General features: G+C 37.3%; 1 protein-coding gene across 1 annotated transcript in view; it reads left to right on the top strand.

The window, feature by feature from the left end:
- RAD51B (RAD51 paralog B) overlaps positions 1–17,985 on the top strand; it is a 405,106-nt gene that overhangs the window by 18,121 nt on the left and 369,000 nt on the right. Inside the window, 2 exon segments of the mRNA XM_086462921.1 lie at positions 2,788–2,907; positions 4,190–4,373. Coding sequence (XP_086319047.1) covers positions 2,788–2,907; positions 4,190–4,373 — 304 coding nt within the window.

A 17,985-nucleotide genomic window follows, 5' to 3' on the forward strand; every position in this document is an offset into this window, starting at 1 on the left:
CCAAATATTAATTTAGTAGCCACATATTTTAAAGGGGTTAATGGAGACATTCAGCTGGCACTATTTTTATTTGAAACTCAGAAGTCTCTACAGAAAGCCTGAGAAGAGTGTTTGTAGCCCTGCTGCTTTTTAGGGCTGAGAGTTGCTAAGTTGTAGCTGTCATATTGGCTGTAACGCTGTGCTGCTTCTAGAAAGATACTGGTTAATTTTATTTCTTTTACGGAAAAACGCTTTTGTAATACTGCCTGGCAAGTCTTACTTCAGGGCAGGGAGCTTTTTGCTTCCACAAACTTTCACAGTTTTGTGACTTATTCTCTAACATGGCAGTTCAGTTCAATCTAATAGCAATGCTGAGACAAGTGATCAGAATTGAGGCTGGTCTTCAAGATGTGCCACTGGTTTCTGAAATTTATATATTTTCTTTTGTGTAAGAGAAGGTCGTAATAGTGTGGATGGTGCCCATCATTCAGATGTCCTCTGTCAGAACAGAGACACTAGGACAGGTAGATAGAATGGCTGTAGTTAAGTCTGGAAATCAAAATTGTTGCTATCAGTTTTGTAGCAATTCAATTCAACTCTAGCCAGCTATAACTGAAAACATACCAGACTTACTTAAAAAGCCTGAAAAGAATTTGGTTTGCTTTTCTCTCTAGCCATACTTACTGTTTGTGAAAAACTCTAGATACAAATTTTTGTGAACCAAAGGTGAGAACAAATGGATTTTCCACCCAATGGGCCTCTGCCCTGATTGCAGAGAATGTGTTCTGTGCAGTTTTTGGTCTCATCATGACAAACAGGATTTAGATCTGAAAGAACTTTGAACCTGCATGGAGCTCTGTGAATAGTACTGCTGTCTTAGCAAGATTTTGATGTTTCATTTTAAGTCAGTCTGTGTAATGATGTTCTTTGCGAAGTGCATGCCCGTTAGGAAGTGTACTGAAATCTCATTTTATGCAGACCATTGAATGACAGATCACTGTTGCCCAAATGGTCTGCATGATTAATTGTGTAAGTGGAAAGACAAGATTCTGTTCCTGGAAGTTCTGCAGAACAAGTTTAGATGTAATAAGTAGCGTGTGCCTAATGAATGAAATTCAGGCTGTTGTAATGAAATTGCTTGCTCAGGATAAGTATATTAACATTCAAGCTTAGTGTTTCTATTTTTATACCAAATAAAACTGATTTAAAAGAATATTTCTAAAATAGTTTTAACATTTTTGGTTTTAATGAAAGGGGCCTAAATAAAAAGCATCAAGATAACTAGTAAGTTGTGCCCACAGGTATCATCCACTAGATGCCACTCTTCTCAAGCTATAGGCAGTGGGATATGCCTGCTTAAAATGCAAACAATTAAGTATTTTCTGTTACTAAACAATAAAATCTTCATTGTGGAAAAAAATTACAGTGCTCAGATTGTGACTATGAGTTTCTAAGTTAAATTTTTGGATCATCTGTTTAAGGACCTGGATAAAATTGCCTTGGGTTAACAGGGGTGGAACTTCTTTCCACTGACTTCCAAAGAGTTCGCAGGCAGTCAGCATTTCTAAAACATATACCATTTAGTGTCCTCAACGATTTTATGTATAAAATCTCATTTAATTGAAAATGTTGGCCTCTCATCAGTAAATTTAGTTTTATATCTGTGTGAGAGGTTTTTTTCAAAGCATAGTTTCTGGATACAAAAGTATTTTGACAACAAATATTAAATATCCAGCTTCCCCTTTTGATGGTGTCACCAGTTATCTGATATGCTCCCTTAGTCTACTCTGATAACGAACAGTGGTATGCTTAACAATTGTAATTCAAGGTTTTGAAGGGTCATGAATTTGCTAGTGAGGTAATGGAGAGCATTTAAACATGGAATCCCACATTCATTTCTATCAGCAAAGTGGCTGCTTAAACTGTTCCGTCATTTCATTATATCAAGTCATGCCAGTTGTATCTGGGCTGCCTGAAAGGATGGATGTTCTGTGGAAGCTGCCTGGCAGCTGGAGCCTCACTCACTTGATGACACAATGCTAGTTTTTTCCCCTTATGTTCTAAAAAGTATATATTTTTAAGATTTTTGTAAGCCCTTTATACAAAGGGGTAACTGGAACAGTGGAGATGATTTCAGTGAAAATGTCTCCTATACAAATGACTTTGTTCTTGCTTTTAAGGAGGGATTGTGAAGATTTTCACTTTGGCAGGCATACTTCCCATTCATGTACTGCTTGTATAAGTACTTGCAGTCGAACTAGGCTCTGTTCTTTGCAGTCCTCCTGCTTCCATACTGCTGGATCTTGTAACGGATCTTCTATTTGTTATCAGCTTGTTAAATTTCTGAGGTGACACAAGGTCCACTTTGATTTCATTGAAAGATAAAGGTGGAAGGGAAGGTGGTTTGAGTTGGAGAGTACATTTGTTTAAATGAAAATAGTATTTAGATGTAATAATTGAAATAGGAAAATGATTGGCCATTGAGTTGAAAACTCAAAGAACTTTCTGTTCAGTAACTATAAACTTTGCGGTTTCCTTCTACAGGAGATACGCCATTTCTTTGTGTACAGACAAATTATGTCTTTCCCTAGTCTATCGCTGACTCTAGCACCACTGGGAAGAGAGCCTAACTCTTCTGACTTCCAGTATTTCAGTCTGACTGCTAAAGTATCCTTCTCCTTTGAAAAAGATTTCCAGTATTACTTGGTATCAGCTTATCATTCAGAAGTTTGCTGTGTGAATACTTGATGCCTTATTGTCCCACATTATTCCTTTTGCAGTGTTATGCCTTCTGGTTTTTTTTGATAGGTTGATTGAGATAGCAGGAAACAGATTCCCTGCTTATTTTGACTCTGATGAAAAGCTGTTCTGCATGACCCGTAGCATTCACCTGTATCGAGAGCTGACCTGTGGCAGTGTACTGAAGAGGTATTCTTTTCCAGAGTTTAAAAAAGAGACCATTTTGACTGGATTGTCTGTAACAATCTTTGTTTTCTATCAAAATTTTATGAAGAGTAATTCATTTATTTGAGGCCTTTTCATGTTGATAACAGCATGGTCTCCAACAACGTAAAATTGCTACAGAAAGACTGACATTGCTCTTCTCATTTCATAGCATGTGACTAATGTAGTTGAAGTTTTCTAATTTCTGATAGACAATTTCTATATGATCTGATCCCTGTGAGCCTTTAAAGGGGAGTGTTCATGTGGCCGGTCTTGTCTTGGATTGTGGAGAGACCATAGTATAAGAGTTACATTTTCCATGAAATAGGAATTTGCTCCTACAAAGCATGGTTTACTTCCAGGAAGACTGGGACCCCTCCAGCAGTGGGAGGGAGGAATCATTTAACAGTCATTAGCCTGAACGCTGTTGGTGGCAGTGTTGTGTTGTCATGTTGTTACCTTATGTTAATTTGTGACCACATTTTGCAATGAAAATGAATTAAGTTATTTTCTTCACCCTGAGGGTGGTGAGACACTGGAACAGGTTGCCTAAGGAAGTCAAGGCCAGGTTGGATGGAGCCTGGAGCAACTTGATCTAGTGGGAGGTGTCCCTGCCATGGCAGGGGGGATGGAACTAGATAATCTTTGAGGTCCCTTCCAACCCAACCCATTCTATGATTTTATGATTTTTTTAGCATCATCTATATCTGTTTTATATTCGTGGGAGAATTATTCTAAGAATAGTTTCTTCTAGTGCAGCTTTGTCAGAGAACAGCTAGTAGCATATTATCAACTGCTTAGGTTTGGCATATTGTCGTTGGAGGTATCTGGAAATGGATTTGACCTTCTGCATATACAGACACCAAGGATTCTGGTGTTGGCAATGGGATGTTGCTGCTGTGAGCAAAAAGGCACAATTTCAATGTCCACTTAATTTTCTTGTCTGCCATTCAGGGGTTGTACAGCATAGTGTTGCTAACTAGAGGTTCTTCTCTCTTTTGAAGAGGTCCTGCCTTGTATTATGTGGCCCACTGGAGCCTCAGATTCCTTTCCAAATCTCTTCAATACGTGCAGATGTTAGTGGAGGTGGTGTGTGAGGGGGGGAAAAAGATGGGCTGACTTTCAACCTATTAAAGTGAACCTTGTATTTAAACGATTTCAGGGTTTAAAAATGGTTCTATTGTGTAAATAATGTTATCAATGACTGTTTTTTTTTTTTCTTTTTTTCTTTTTTTTTTTTGTGGTGGTTTGTTTTTCTTTTCTTTAGGATTATGTCTTTGGAAGAAGAAATTATTTCCAAGAAAGTTAAACTCATAATAATTGACTCTGTTGCTTCAGTTGTCAGAAAGGAGTTTGACACAAAACTCCAAGGCAACCTGGCAGAGAGAAGTAACTTTTTGGCTAGAGGAGCATCAGTGTTGAAGTATTTGGCAGAGGAGTTCTCAATACCGGTAAGTTCTTCCTTGTTTCTTAAGTTTTTACCTTACAGTATCAAGTAATAGAATCTGAGAAGAATGAAAATGACAGGAAGTTGAAAACCAGAAGAAGCTTCTAGCAGGAATCTTCAAGCAGGTACCAGCTGGAAAATAGCTGGGGAATGGGGGAACAGTAACTGTTCTGCTCGGGGTTTTTTTCTTGGATTTTTTAAACTTTTTTATTTAGGACTTCAAATAAGGGTTTGCAAGACTCTCCAGCTGTGTTTCAATGCTTTGGTTTCTATTTTTTTCTTAAATCTTATAGTTTACTTTGCTGCTATTAAGTATTGCTTACCATGATGGTTCCCTTCTAATGCAATGCTTACTCTAACTAGTGCATACTCTGAGTAGATGAAGATCTTTTTCTGCCTCTTTCCCTTCTACTTAAATTTATAAAATCTCAAATGGCCTTATGCTCTGAAGCAGCATAAATTTGTTTTGTGACTGTTAATGTATGCTAATTAATGCAGAAAATAAGGTAGCAGCTCAGAAAAAACTTGTTTGTGGGCTTGCCCATAGAATAAAAAGGAAGAAACGGACACTCCACGCAGGGACTGGGTGGAACTGATGGAAAAGTGCTTTAGGAGATGTAAGGTGCATAAATATGTGTGTGTTCCTTCATTATGTGATCCACAGAGGATCATACCAACTCAAAAGATGTCATTTGAGAATCAACTCTTGGAAGTATTTCCTAGTGTGGGTAACCTACTCGTCACTCTAGTGTAAGAGAGAAACTGTGGCAATAACTTGAGTAAGACTGGTGAGGCCTTTTTCTCTCTGATGCTCCTGAGGTCACAGCAACTATCATACCAGAAATGTACATGTCAGAGGTGTGGAACTGACTGACTTAAGAGGTATAGATTTCCTTCTACCGGGTCACTTCTAAAGGCTTTTGATGGAGAAGATTAAACTCTGTGTGCCTTTAAAATTTAGGTACAAAAGATAGTGTCCTGGTTAGTGCACTGAATAATGTTTGTAGTGCTTTAAAAAGCCAGGAAAGAGTTGTGTGTAAGTATGTACACTCTTATATTTTGGGAAAATAGTATGCAGCCCTTTGAAAAAGGGGAGAAGTGTTATGGGAAGATACTATTTTACTCCATTTTCTTCTCCTTTAGACTCCCCCTGCTCCCCCCCTCCACCTTCATTAAAATGGTGAAGCTGAGCTGGATTGGAGCCTCTGACAGTTCAGGCTGCTGCCCTGCTTACAGTCAGAGGGACAGAGCTGATATTCACAAAAATCTTAAGAGTTGGACAGTATGAAGTAGCCTGAGATTGTCATCCTAATTCACCCTATGTAAGAAGAAAATAAAGCTTGAACCTTTAAAGGTTTCCATTGTGTTCAGGCTAAAGTGTTTGCCTTGAGCCATTTGCAATAGATACCTGGTGTGCTGGTCTGTCCTTGTTTCTCGCTGTGAACACTTAGGTAAGGAGTTCTGGGATCTTGGGTAGGAACTTGTGCTCTGGTCACAGCTCTGTCTGTTTGAATTGGTCCATGAGATACCTTACCTTTTAAATAAAATCTTTAAAGATCTGTGTAATTACATGTAAATACACAGATTGAAAGCTTGTGTATGTTTAAAGCACCTATTGATCAGGCTTATGAATTTAATCTAACTGTATTTTCATTTGTAGTCATCTACACCGCACTCATTGCCTGAGGGTGGTTCTGGAGTATTTTAAAGATTTGTTAAATTTTATGTTACAAAATAAACCGTAGTAACTCCTACTAGTTAGGAAATCAAGGAGGGCCTTGGCTAGAGATTTAGGTTCTTGCAAACACGGATCCCTAGGCAAGGCTGTGTATGAGTAACATGCAAAATCCAACATCGTAGTGTCTTATGCATCTGCAAGTGTTGGTGCATACTAGAGATAAGTCTGCCGTTGCATGCATTGCATTAACCTCTGCTATTTGACGTTACAGAGTATCCAGGATTCTTATTGTAAATAACTGGAATGATTTCGGATGTTTTTACTTACCTGGAAAATCATAAATATAAATTTGGGATTAAAAGAACATTAGTAAGGTTGCAGAGTGATTTGTATCACTAATAAATTTGGGGCGTGAAACAGTATGTACCACTTTGTGGCAGAATCAGCGCAACTAAATATTGAGTTGGACCATGAGTACGGGGACTCAGTCTGAGACTCTGAAAAAGATTTGGAGTTGATGACTGATCAGAGTTTAACTTGGAGTCAATCCTTTTGGCTGTAGCTAAAAGGCCTGGTGAAAAACTTGGAGTAGTTGAGCAAGGGGATCGGAAATAAGGTGGTTGTGTATTATCCATTTCACTGTGACTGTTACTGGAGCAGTACATCTGGTGTTAACAGTCCAGGGAGGATGGTGAAAAATTAGCTTCTAGAGAATAGCCTTGAAAATGACTGGGAGAAGGGGAGAGCAGTCTTAGTAATTAAGATGTAAGGTGCTTACTTTGTTTAGCTTAGCTAAGGAAATGTTAAAGATTTCTTCACAGTCAATATGTACCTACTTGAGGAAGAGGTATTTGATAAAAGCAACCTTCTCTTCAGCTGACAAAGCTATACCGCAGTTCTGTGGTTGGAAGCTGAATTAAGCAAGTTCAAACTTTAAGTAAGGGGTGTGTTCTTACTGAACTAATTAATCACTGGAATGCACTACTAAACATAAATAGCTTCTTGTCACTGAGTGTTTTTAAATGGGCTTTTTTTCTCCATTTTCTAAAAAGGAAATGGGTTCAAACAGGATTAAATTTGGGGAAACCCTGTTCTTCCATGTTATGCTGCAGTTCAAATGATTTTAATGCAGTTCCTTCTGTTGGTACTATAAACTATGTTTATAATTGTGTGTTCATGTGTCAGGGTGTTGAGTTTGATGTGCAAAAGTGACAGGCATTCATAGCTTTTACCAAATTCAAGGGAAGCTGTTTCAAGCCGAAGTAGCTCTTTAGGGTATGAAGCATTTGGGTAAAAAAGGTGACCTTAACTGCCTCAAAACTGATGGTCATTGTTCAGTAACCTCTCTGCACCTCTATTTTCGGTTTGCAAAATGGGAATAACAGAGCTGTTAGATGTGAGGATGCTGTGAGGATAGGATCATTACTGTTGAGAAAGCACTTATACTGCATCCATGAACAATGTGCAGGTGCTTATTGGAAAGTAACTCTTGCCATCCTCAGTGTAAAATTTAAATAATGTGTAGTAAAAGAAACCTTAATCCATCTTTTGAAATGAGAGGAGAAAAAAAATACTGAACATATTCATTGAATGGCACCATCTTAGCTACTGAGTGAAGCAAATGGAAGTGTTGTGTGATTGTAAATTTTTGCTTGACTTAATGGATTTTGATTTTTTTTTTCTTATTTGTAAAGTATGAAGAAACACAAAGCTTTTCTTAGTATTTACATTAGTAAAACATAGGTTATTTCTTGAAATGTGAAGTAAGATGCCCAATCGCCTTTTTTGATCCGTTCTTCCATCTAACTTAGCAGTAAGCCTGGTTCCATCCTAGGCCCTTTAAATGGTGCCAGGGCAAGAGGCAGCACAAGGTTGCGTTGCTTCTTGTCTATTGGCAGGCCACCTGGCAGCCATACTGATGACTGAACAGTCACAGGAGCTTTTTCCTCCTAGGTAGCATTATCCCTTTTTCCCCTTCCCTGCACAGAGCCATGACCAAAACCTACTTTTTTTCTGCCAGATTTGGTTGAAATTAGCCAGTCAGATCAAAAACGATTGCTAGAAACTGAGAAGGACAATTTGACTATAAATCGAACAAAGTACCCTTTATTTTTGAAATCCAGTGCATATGTAAATGTGTATGAAAAGTTTGTTACATTTATCAGTTTTAGAGCATGTTGTACTTGCGAGCATTTGGATCTGAATGCTTTCTGTTACCGTGTGTGTTGATGCTGTCTACCAGATTAAGCAGCAGTAATCGGTCCTATATGTTTCCTGTCTAGTTTCCTGACTTCTTTAGCCTTCTTAAAAAGAACAGAGAACAAAATACAGTTTGGATTTTCTTTCTTCTCTTCTTCCATATTCACTGGGAACTATTTAGTTTAGTGAGTGGTATTCAGCAAAAGTAGTTTAGTGTTCATGCTGGTTGACAGGGAAATGTCTCCGTTTCAGTGAAGAGCTAAAACTAAACCTCAACATGACTAGAATTACTCTTCTGATTTAACTGTTTATCTTACAAAAATCGTTGTTTATAGAACCTGGTCTTGTAGTTGTTAATACTGGAGAAAAAGTGTGAAACTGGCTAGACATCTCCATGGAAAAACATTCTAGAAATGGCAGTTGCAAAACCTAACTGCTTAAGCATTCTTTTAAATGTCAAATAGAGACTGAAGATGAAACTGGCTTTGTAAATCCCAAAGGCTAATCAAATTACAACACTGACTGTCCTTTATACTTTTGTCTGGGTTGTGTTCTTGGATCTGTGAAGTGAACCTTTGTTATTTGTTAAGCGTGTTGGTTATCGTTACTACCAGCAAATGTAGAATAGTATCTTTTGTTCTTTTTTTTTTTTTTTTTAAATTATTCTTTCTGAGAATGTGAAATGGCTTGGGAGGAGGGACTTTAATCTTTCACTTGTGATTTATAGTGCACATGAAAGACACACCTTATTTAACTCTTGTCTAATGCTTTTATTTGCTATGCTAAGTAAGTTAACAGTAGTCAAGAAGCCCATAATTTCCATAGTTAATTTTTTTTTCCTCCTTTAGATGCCACATGCTCCATTTAGAAACTAAAAATTCACTGTATCAGTACTGATAATATGACAGCAATTGAAGCTGTCATAGTCAGTTTTCTTCTCACACTCAGTTCTCACATATTTTCTTTCAGTGCTTCATACTCACTTATCGATTCTGTTCTGTAAACTTTACTTCCAAGATTTTAGTTTGCTTTGGAAATCCAAATGTTTAGCTAAATATATATTTGGTTTTAGGTTGTGTAATTTTATTTTTCTTAAAATCAATTTGTATGCAGAAATTCCTTGACATCTGCAGTGCCTTTTCTGCTGTCTTTGGTTAAGTGTGTTTAATTGTATCATCTCAGCTTCCTGCAGTGAAGTGTCTCAAGATTGAAGTGCTTCTCTTGGCAAAGACAGAATATTCAAACTGTTAATTTTCTCTTTCTTTATAAGCAAATATTTCCATGTGGCCTCATCTTTGCTTCTGTTTTATTCTGTTTCCACATAGTTGGTTACTTTTCAGCTCCTCTGCTCCTTTGCTATTGCTGTTCTGATATTTGAAAATATTAGTTTATGGAAAGCTAAAGAAATTCTAAAATGGAAGATTTCTGAAGAAAAGTTGTTTAAATGCCAGCTCCCTTTGAATTGGTAATAAATATGTAGAAAGTTTGCAAAAAATGGAATTGATTAGTTGTTACAGTATGTAACAACACGGTGTGCTCACTTTTCCAAAACTGTGAAGGTACATTAGACTTAAGGTGAATTTGACTGTATCTGGACTGTAGGCTGCTGAGACTCAGACTTTGTTTTTATACTTTGCTATTAAAAAGTATTTTTAATACCAGTGTTACAGAAACAGTAATTGAATTATCTTTACAAGTTGTTTAAACCTAGAATAAGAAAAACTTTGCTCTACTTCCAAAACTTAGAGAAGTGGTTCCATTTTGAAGTTTTCTAAAAAGATTAATATTTTATATGTTATACCACATCGAAACATGTGTTTCTTTAGTGAGGAGCTAACCTTATCAGAAGAAAACATTTTGGAACTGAGTTATCAGAATTTTACTAGCCATATTTAGGCCAGATGTGATTGAAACAGTTTCTAGTGGTGAGAATTCAGTAGAAAGTATGGGTCCTTTTCTGTTGAGCTGCTGATATTTATGTAAAGTGTCTTGTCGCTCAAGTTTCAAGCATGTTTTGTGTTTGTGTATGTATGTGAACTTGAATACCCTTCCCAACTGCTAATAGAAGGATCTTTATATTTCTGCATAATCGCACTGTAGCTCCTGGCGGTCTGCTTGCTGCAGAAGGCTGAGGTTTACCTAATAATGTAATTTTGCTTTCAGTCTGGGGCTGCTACTTGCCTTCTCCCCCACCCCTGCCTGCCAGCCTTCCATATGAGTAGCTTTGGTGATCTTTTTCATGAAGTCCGTATATTTCTCTAGGGAGCAGCGTGAAAATTAAAACAATTTGTGACTGTTTGCTTAGAAGACACAGCATGGTGCTTCTGAACCTGCAGAATTTTATTAAGATAATTCACCAACTTCTTGGAGAAACTGAGTTGTCCTGTGAACACAATACGATGAAAAGATACTAGCATCTTATGATAATTATACTGTGAATGATACCCACAGAAGTGTAAGTATTTATCTGTAGATACTGCAGAATTTGCTGACTTTTATTATTCTGTATGAATTAAAAGAAATATTGAATAGCCCTAACTTTGTTTTGAGCCATGGAAAACAGTAGTTAATTTGTTTCCCAAATCAGGAAAATTACTTCCAAAACTGACTTTCTTCTAATAAAGAACAATTCTTGTTTTCTTCCAGATGTTTTGCTCCCCCTGCACCAAAATTCAAGTTAATGTGTATGTCCTCATTAAATGGTGAGCAGAGCAGCATTAGAAAATTATGTTTATGCTAGCTATATCAGAACTCCTGCTTTCAAACATCATCTCTTTTGGTACAAAGAGGAATACCTAACCTTGTAATGGTTTGTGAAACAAAACGTTTTATGTTAAGATTGCTTCCTGTGTTATACTTATCAGTATTTTTGTGCCAGGAACTGAGTCTGTAGCTTTGGCTTCTTTTAAATTAAATATTCTATGTTAAAAATCTGCTTAAGAAACAAGTGTCAGAATTTCACATATATGTGAACGCTGCTGTTTATAAATTGTAGTTTGGAGTGAATTCTAATTTGTGTTATTGTTTAATTAGGAAAACAAAATGTTTAAAGGAAACTTGCAGACCACAGTTCATTCTTTGCCGTCACTAAAACTTCATAAACCCAGTTTTTGTTAGCAGATTGTTTGTTTCAGTTATCCATCCGCTCCATGATACTGAGCAAAAAAATAGTTCTGATAAAAGGGAGTTAATTCAACTGCTAAGTGTTGTTACGGTGGCAAAGTTAGATGGTTTTGTCTTCTCGTGTGGCTGTTAGAAGTTATTCTCAGAAGGCACAACTTCGTTTTAGTTTAAAATGTAATTATAGCTATCTTCAGTACTGCTGCCATCTGTGTACTTTTTTATATGTGTCTGGAGAATATACATTTCTGCAGTTTATGGCCCAACACAGTGTTCCTTTTGGACTGTCTATGCTCATAAAATGTTTAATACTGCTGAGGAAAAGGAATGAGAAATGGTAGAGTAATGTTTCCTGTTTTCATGTGGTGGTGAAGTATAGAAAAGGAGGTAGTTTAAAGTTATATGATACTGGAATTCAGTTTTCTTTTTCTTTTAAAGTATTCCCTCCATTGCTTTTTCCATTTTACAGTGCAAGTGACTTTGCCAAAAGCTATCATTCCGCACAATTGCACGTGTGAAATTATGTAGAAGGAAAGCACCAGTGCTAACATATAGGAGAGGGAGTTGAAAGGAATGAGATTTTATTACCAGATGTGTTTTTGATCTGTTGTATGATCATGGACAATGCTTGCTACAAAGCAGGGCAGACACTTTCCCTGATACCTGCCTTGACTTGAATTGCTGAAAGACTTTACCCAAAAATAAATCAGCAGTTTCTTGTGTCTTCTAACCCTTATTCTTGTTACACTTCTCTGGGTTCCCTTCAGCTGACTTACATCATCTTGAAATTGAGGTGCCCAAAACTTTGCCGGTATTCCAGATGAGTCTCTACCAATGTGTAGGTATGGAGAAGGATTTCTTCTCATGCCTTGCAGGACATCCCCTTATTTATGTATACTGTCTGCTTTCTTTGCAACAGCCTGGTGTCCTTTACTTACAATGCATTAAACCCCTGGATCTGCATCTGCTGACTTTGTTACTTAGCTAGTTGCTTCTCCTTCTAATGTGTTATTTTTCCTGACTTGCCAAGATGGTTTTGAATTCTAATCTTGTATTCTAGTGTACTCCCTGCTTTCCTGTTTTTTGCAAGGAAAGTGATAATTCTTTCCATTACAGCTTCTTTGTATAACTATTGGATAAACTAGACTTCAACCAGACTATACCATTTTGTTCAGTAAGAGGCCTTTAAACACTGGTAACTGCTCTGTGTCATTTTCCAATAAACTTTTTTATCTACCCTGTAATAGATTCATCTAGGTTATATTTCTCTAGTTTAAGTAACATACTTATATAAGATGTTCTACTGCTAGAATAAAAATACAGTATTTGGTTTTTTGTGATTGTGGGTTTTTTTTTTCTGCCCTGTCATGTTGTTACACTGTATGTGCTGTAGAAAACAGTAGTAGTTGTGCTGAAGGGCTTTTATGCCTTTTATTGGGAGTTTAGGGTTTGGCAAGATGTTCTGTTTTGACTGTGTGAAAAATTATCTGAACCTTTAGGCCAATAATCTATTCCCAGCTCTTCAGGGAAGTACTTACGTTTTGAGTATTCCATTCTTTTCATATATTTTCTTGTGCCTCTTTCTTGTCCTTTGATTTTATTTAAACTGTAGGTTCTCTAGGAATATTTCTGCATTTGCATAATGTGTGAAAGTGATTCTAGTCTCTAGACAGAATAGCAATACAAAGAGTAATTGACCAGATTACAAGTTGTTGAAAAAAATCTTACCTCTGTGAGCTCAGTATAAGCTAATTAGTGGTTTGATATTCAGATCCTCTAGAATTTGTTTGCTTTATGGTTACTTAGCCCCAGGGCTTCTGGGAATAAAGAGGGCCTGCTCTGCAATTGTTGCTCCTAAATAATATTGTACCAGCCCCCTGAGGCATAAATGATTGGGACAAGAGGAAATTAAGACTGGGCAATGCATATGTCTGTTGCAATACAAATGTGCCGAGAGATCAAAAATAAAATCTTATTTGCTTGAGACTGATAGCAGTAGAGATGATTATATCAGTTCCCTCTTTGTGTCTACAGGACTGCATTGTGAGAATATTGCATTGTGGAACCAGGTAGGCTGCTGGGGCTGATTTTTCGTGAAGTAACATCTGGAAGCTTCCTGATGTGTCTGCTTGCTGCTGTTGACTAGAGAAGCTGCCTTTTTCAGTCTGCAAAATTTCTTCTTCCACACACGGCTGGATGGTAGGGCAGTAACAGATAACCAGACCAAACTATTGCAGCTAGATGGCTGATGATTCTGTGCTGTCTTGAAAAGAGGAGTATCGAGGTTTACAGGGCAGGCTTTTTCAGTCTGCACTTTTTCTTCTACTATTGAGGCTCCTGCACATTAGAAGAGTTGTGGGTTTTGCTCTGGTTTCCCTCCTCAGTTTTGCTTGGAATTGGAATCTATGAGCTATAACATAGGGTCTCCTGAGCAACTTAATTCTGATTTCTCTACAAAACGCCATCTTCTTTATTGAGAACATGTATGTTTTGTATCATTGTTCATTAAAGTTGCAGCTACTATGTTGATTTATTCACCCCAATTTTCTATCTAAAGAAAGAACCCCATCATTTTAACAGTAAGCATTTTAATTCGTTTGGCAGAAGTTCTGTATTTATTAAACTGAGGGAGACTCATTCCAAATATGGATTCCAGTGAGAATCGACATGATTTTAGTAACCTCATCAAAACCGTCATGTTGCCTCTTGCTAAAATGCATAGCTGTATCTCGTTTGAGAATATAGTACTTCTGTTGTAATTTTCTCGATAAACAAAATTGGATTTAGAGATTTTTATTAAGTAAGACTGAGCAGTCATCTGCAGATTTTTAATTAGACAGGAATGAATGAGATGCTGCTTTTTGTTGGTGAGACTACATCTGAATTTCAGTAACACAATGTTTCTTCCTGGCCCCACACAATATTCTGTTAACATTTTTGGTACTCCAGTTTGAATGAGCTGCATTGCCCACCCCAGAATACAAGTCACTTTCTTTGTCTTTAGATTCCAGTATTTTCCATAAAAGCATGGAAAATGTATTTATTTTGTATTTATCGTATCTCATACTTTTGACCTGGGGCAGAGAGTGCTTTGCTCTTCAGTGGTATCTGAGGTCTTGGCAAACTGTGGTATTATATTGTTTATGATGTGCTGGTTAGGAAAATCACCTCAAATACATGAACTAAACACTACTTTTTCATGCAACTGAAACCCTTAGCTCTTGTAGTGGAAAATTGATTTAAAACTGCTTACTGTTTAGATGCTTTTTGTAACTTCATAAAGGTCCCCTCTAGATAGAGGGGGGCTTGCTTAAGGCTGCAGGTACTTACCGGTGCTCCAGGTATATTACTTCCCAAGAACATCAGTTTAAGCAAATCAGCTTCAGGTGCGTCAGTCTTTAAGATACCAAACTGAAGTTATTTTCTGTAAAGTCTATGAACAATACTAGCAAGCTACAACTGGATAATTGTAGTTTGGTGTGTCTGTTTCTCTATCAGTCTTAAATTTGTGCATCGCCGATTGCACATTGTCTTTTTTTCTTCCAGTAGTTGAGAGAAGGTGCAGTGAAAGGTAAGCTAGGTGTGAAATACTAAGATGACTTTTTTAAATTCAGACCTTGCCTTCTGTTATCTTTTGTGAATTCTTTAAACAATGTCTTATTCTAACAAATCACAGGTCTGCTCAGAGAGGTTTGGAACAACATTTAAGACTGTTCCCTTGTGTCTTTAGCAAATTCTCTCCGTTTTCCAGGAATATACAGGAGTCTTTTTATGGTATGTCCTTTTCCATATCACTTTCTAGGTAGCTAGTGAAGAGCTTGTTTGGAAGAGGAATTGGCTAATAAAGCATTCAAAGTTTGCTTGTGTCAAAAATTGTTTGTGGGGAAGATTCTTAACCTGAAAAATCTCCTGAATATGCACTGTTATAGGATTTCCTGGGGGGTATGTACAACCAGCTGCCTGGCACGTGTTGGGCTTGTATAACTTTCTGTGGTTGCATGGAAGAGCTCCATGTCATGGCCCTTCCTGGCATTGTGATGGAACCAGTTGTGCCTGGGCAGCAAAGACAAAGTTTCTGAGGAAGCCTAGGTACAGAGCATATGCACAGAACTAGTATACTCTGTATTAGAACAGGTATGCTCTACTCTGCTTCTATGGTGCCCCTAAAATGGAGCTACTAGAAGCAAACAGATGCTGCTGAAACAATTTGTGAAGCTTGCTCCTGCTTGTCATATTTTCAAGGAGCAGATTTGCAATAGTAAAGGAGAATGTTACTGGCTAGAAATACTGTTTTGGGGTTGGCAGCAATGCTTCCTGTTGTACCTCCTTTTTCAGTTGGCTTAAGGGAGCCACAGAAGAGAGAAACTAGCAGAGTGGTGAAGCTGCTGCCTGGAAATCCACTGACCTGCAGGCCATTCTGAAGTTGTCTCTAGGAAAGAAGGCCACCAAATACAAGCTGCGAGCAGAATAAATTATCTGTGCAAATCACGAGTGGCATGTGGGTTAATTGAGCCTGCATTACAGAAAGTTTGAGCAGTCCAAAACCAAGAGGTAGTCAACCAATGTCAGAGGTTAAACAGCACCAAGAGGACAATATGTGCTTTATTTCTTCCTACCTGCTTTGTAATTCATTTCAGTATAGATATTGCAACTGGTTCATATTTGCTGATGGGCCCAAACAAGGATGTAAACCAGCTGAAAAGCAACCCAGGAGAAAAAAAATGTAGTGGGCAATTTTTGTGCAGCTGAAAAGGCACTAATGTAGGCAGAAAGGAGGGGCAGGAATGTGTGGTTTCTGGCAGCAGCACAGACTTTGAATGTAAAACTGCACCTTCAGTAAAAAGGGTAAAAATCCTAACCAGGTTATTACTCGGAACAAGCAAAGAAAAAGTGTGTTAGGTGCTTGGAACATCCTTTAAACTTCTAACAGCTCTGGGAAGGATTCTGTATGTATACCATTTGTACTTTGACTAAGATGAGCAAATGCCTGGCTGCATACAGCCTGTCCTTACATTGGTTAAGGCTTTTGTGTGTATCATTAGGTCAGTGTCCTGGTTTTAGTCTGCATGTTCTGGTTTTAAGATGCATCCTAATATGCTGTATTTGGGGTTGTAATATATCCATGCATAATGAATTATAGCTGAGGTCAGAAACTATGCTGAATAGTAGATTTTCAAACCACAGAATTTCTTCCTATGCTAAAATTCAGAATGAAATGTATAACTGTCCATAAAATAGCTGGTACAGTTCATAACATGCTTGCATTCCTTCATTGTTAATGGCTTCATATCCATCTGTCAGCATGCTATGGCTAAACCATTAACCAAGTTTTTGCAGCTGCTGCTTTACAATGTAGTTATCTCCAGCTCCTGTTTTTTGTCTACTAAGTAAGAGGTAATTTTACAGAGAGCTTACTAAATTGTCCAAGACCGTAAGTTCAGTTCTAGGTGAAAGTCGATGATCTTGATTTAACTTACTTGGCCTGCAGTACTTTTCCTGTTATTTCTTTTGTTTGAACTACATTAGTTGCAGCAGTTGTTTCAAGTATTAGTGGTTTGTTTAATCTCATTAGAAGTTTTGCGCATAGTTGTTGTAGTCCTGTATTTTTGTGGTTCTATTTTTAAGAACATCTTGTGCAAATCATAGTTGCTGATTTGATCTGAAGATAGAGCCCCTAGAGAGGTGTATGGGTAGTATGTGTTTTCACTCTCTCTATTAAAATGTGGATGAAGATGAATATTGTTTGCAGCAAAGATAGCTATTGATGTAGAAAGCAGTATGTATGTAGACTGCCAAACTACTTTATGCATGATCCTGAACAGTTACTGGAGAATAACAGTTAAGATTATTGCTAAATGAAACTAGTTTCATACTAGTTACTTAGAGATGCAAAGTTTCTAGAAGTATTTGTGGGGTCCAGTACCTCTCTGTGTGTGCTTTTTTAAAATTTCAATACTGTCAAATTCCAAAGGCCACAATTTGTAGATCATGATAGATACCTGCTTTTCGCCCGCTTTTGGTGCCAGATAAAGTCTGTTAACATAAATATGAAATTTCATAATGCTGAAATAATATTTAAGTATATTTACAAGTTTCTGTCTCCTAGAATAACATTATATATGTTGATAGGATGTAATGAAATATTTGCTATCTTATAAAACCCAGTACGAGGGAATAAATTGCATTTTGCATACTTGACTGTCCCACCTGCATTCAGTCCAGTCATTTACCTCTGACTGGACCACTAATATGTCAAACCTCTCACTAGTTTAATACAGTGGCTGTTGAAATACATACCAACAAGTTATGTTTCCATTCATTTCCAAAGCCTTAAACTTGTTATTTTCATGCCAAGAGCCAGCTATTACCAGACGTTATTACAGAGTGGTAGTAGTCCAGTCTGTTACTAGGCTTGTATTTCCGTTGCCTTAATGTCTTGTTTGCTTGTTTTTTCTGATGTGGAGTGTTCCTTAATGGGGTTAGTTTGAAAGAATATCTGTTCTATTTGGTTATTTTAATACTCATATTTACTTCAAGTGCTTTATTTGCCCTTAAACATTGCTATTTTTAATATTGTTTGAGCTGGCTTTGCAGTTCCTTCTGAAGGAATAATTAACTG

This window comes from Leptosomus discolor, chromosome 3, assembly GCF_034619465.1.
Source record: "Leptosomus discolor isolate bLepDis1 chromosome 3, bLepDis1.hap2, whole genome shotgun sequence".
Lineage (NCBI taxonomy): Eukaryota > Metazoa > Chordata > Aves > Leptosomiformes > Leptosomidae > Leptosomus > Leptosomus discolor.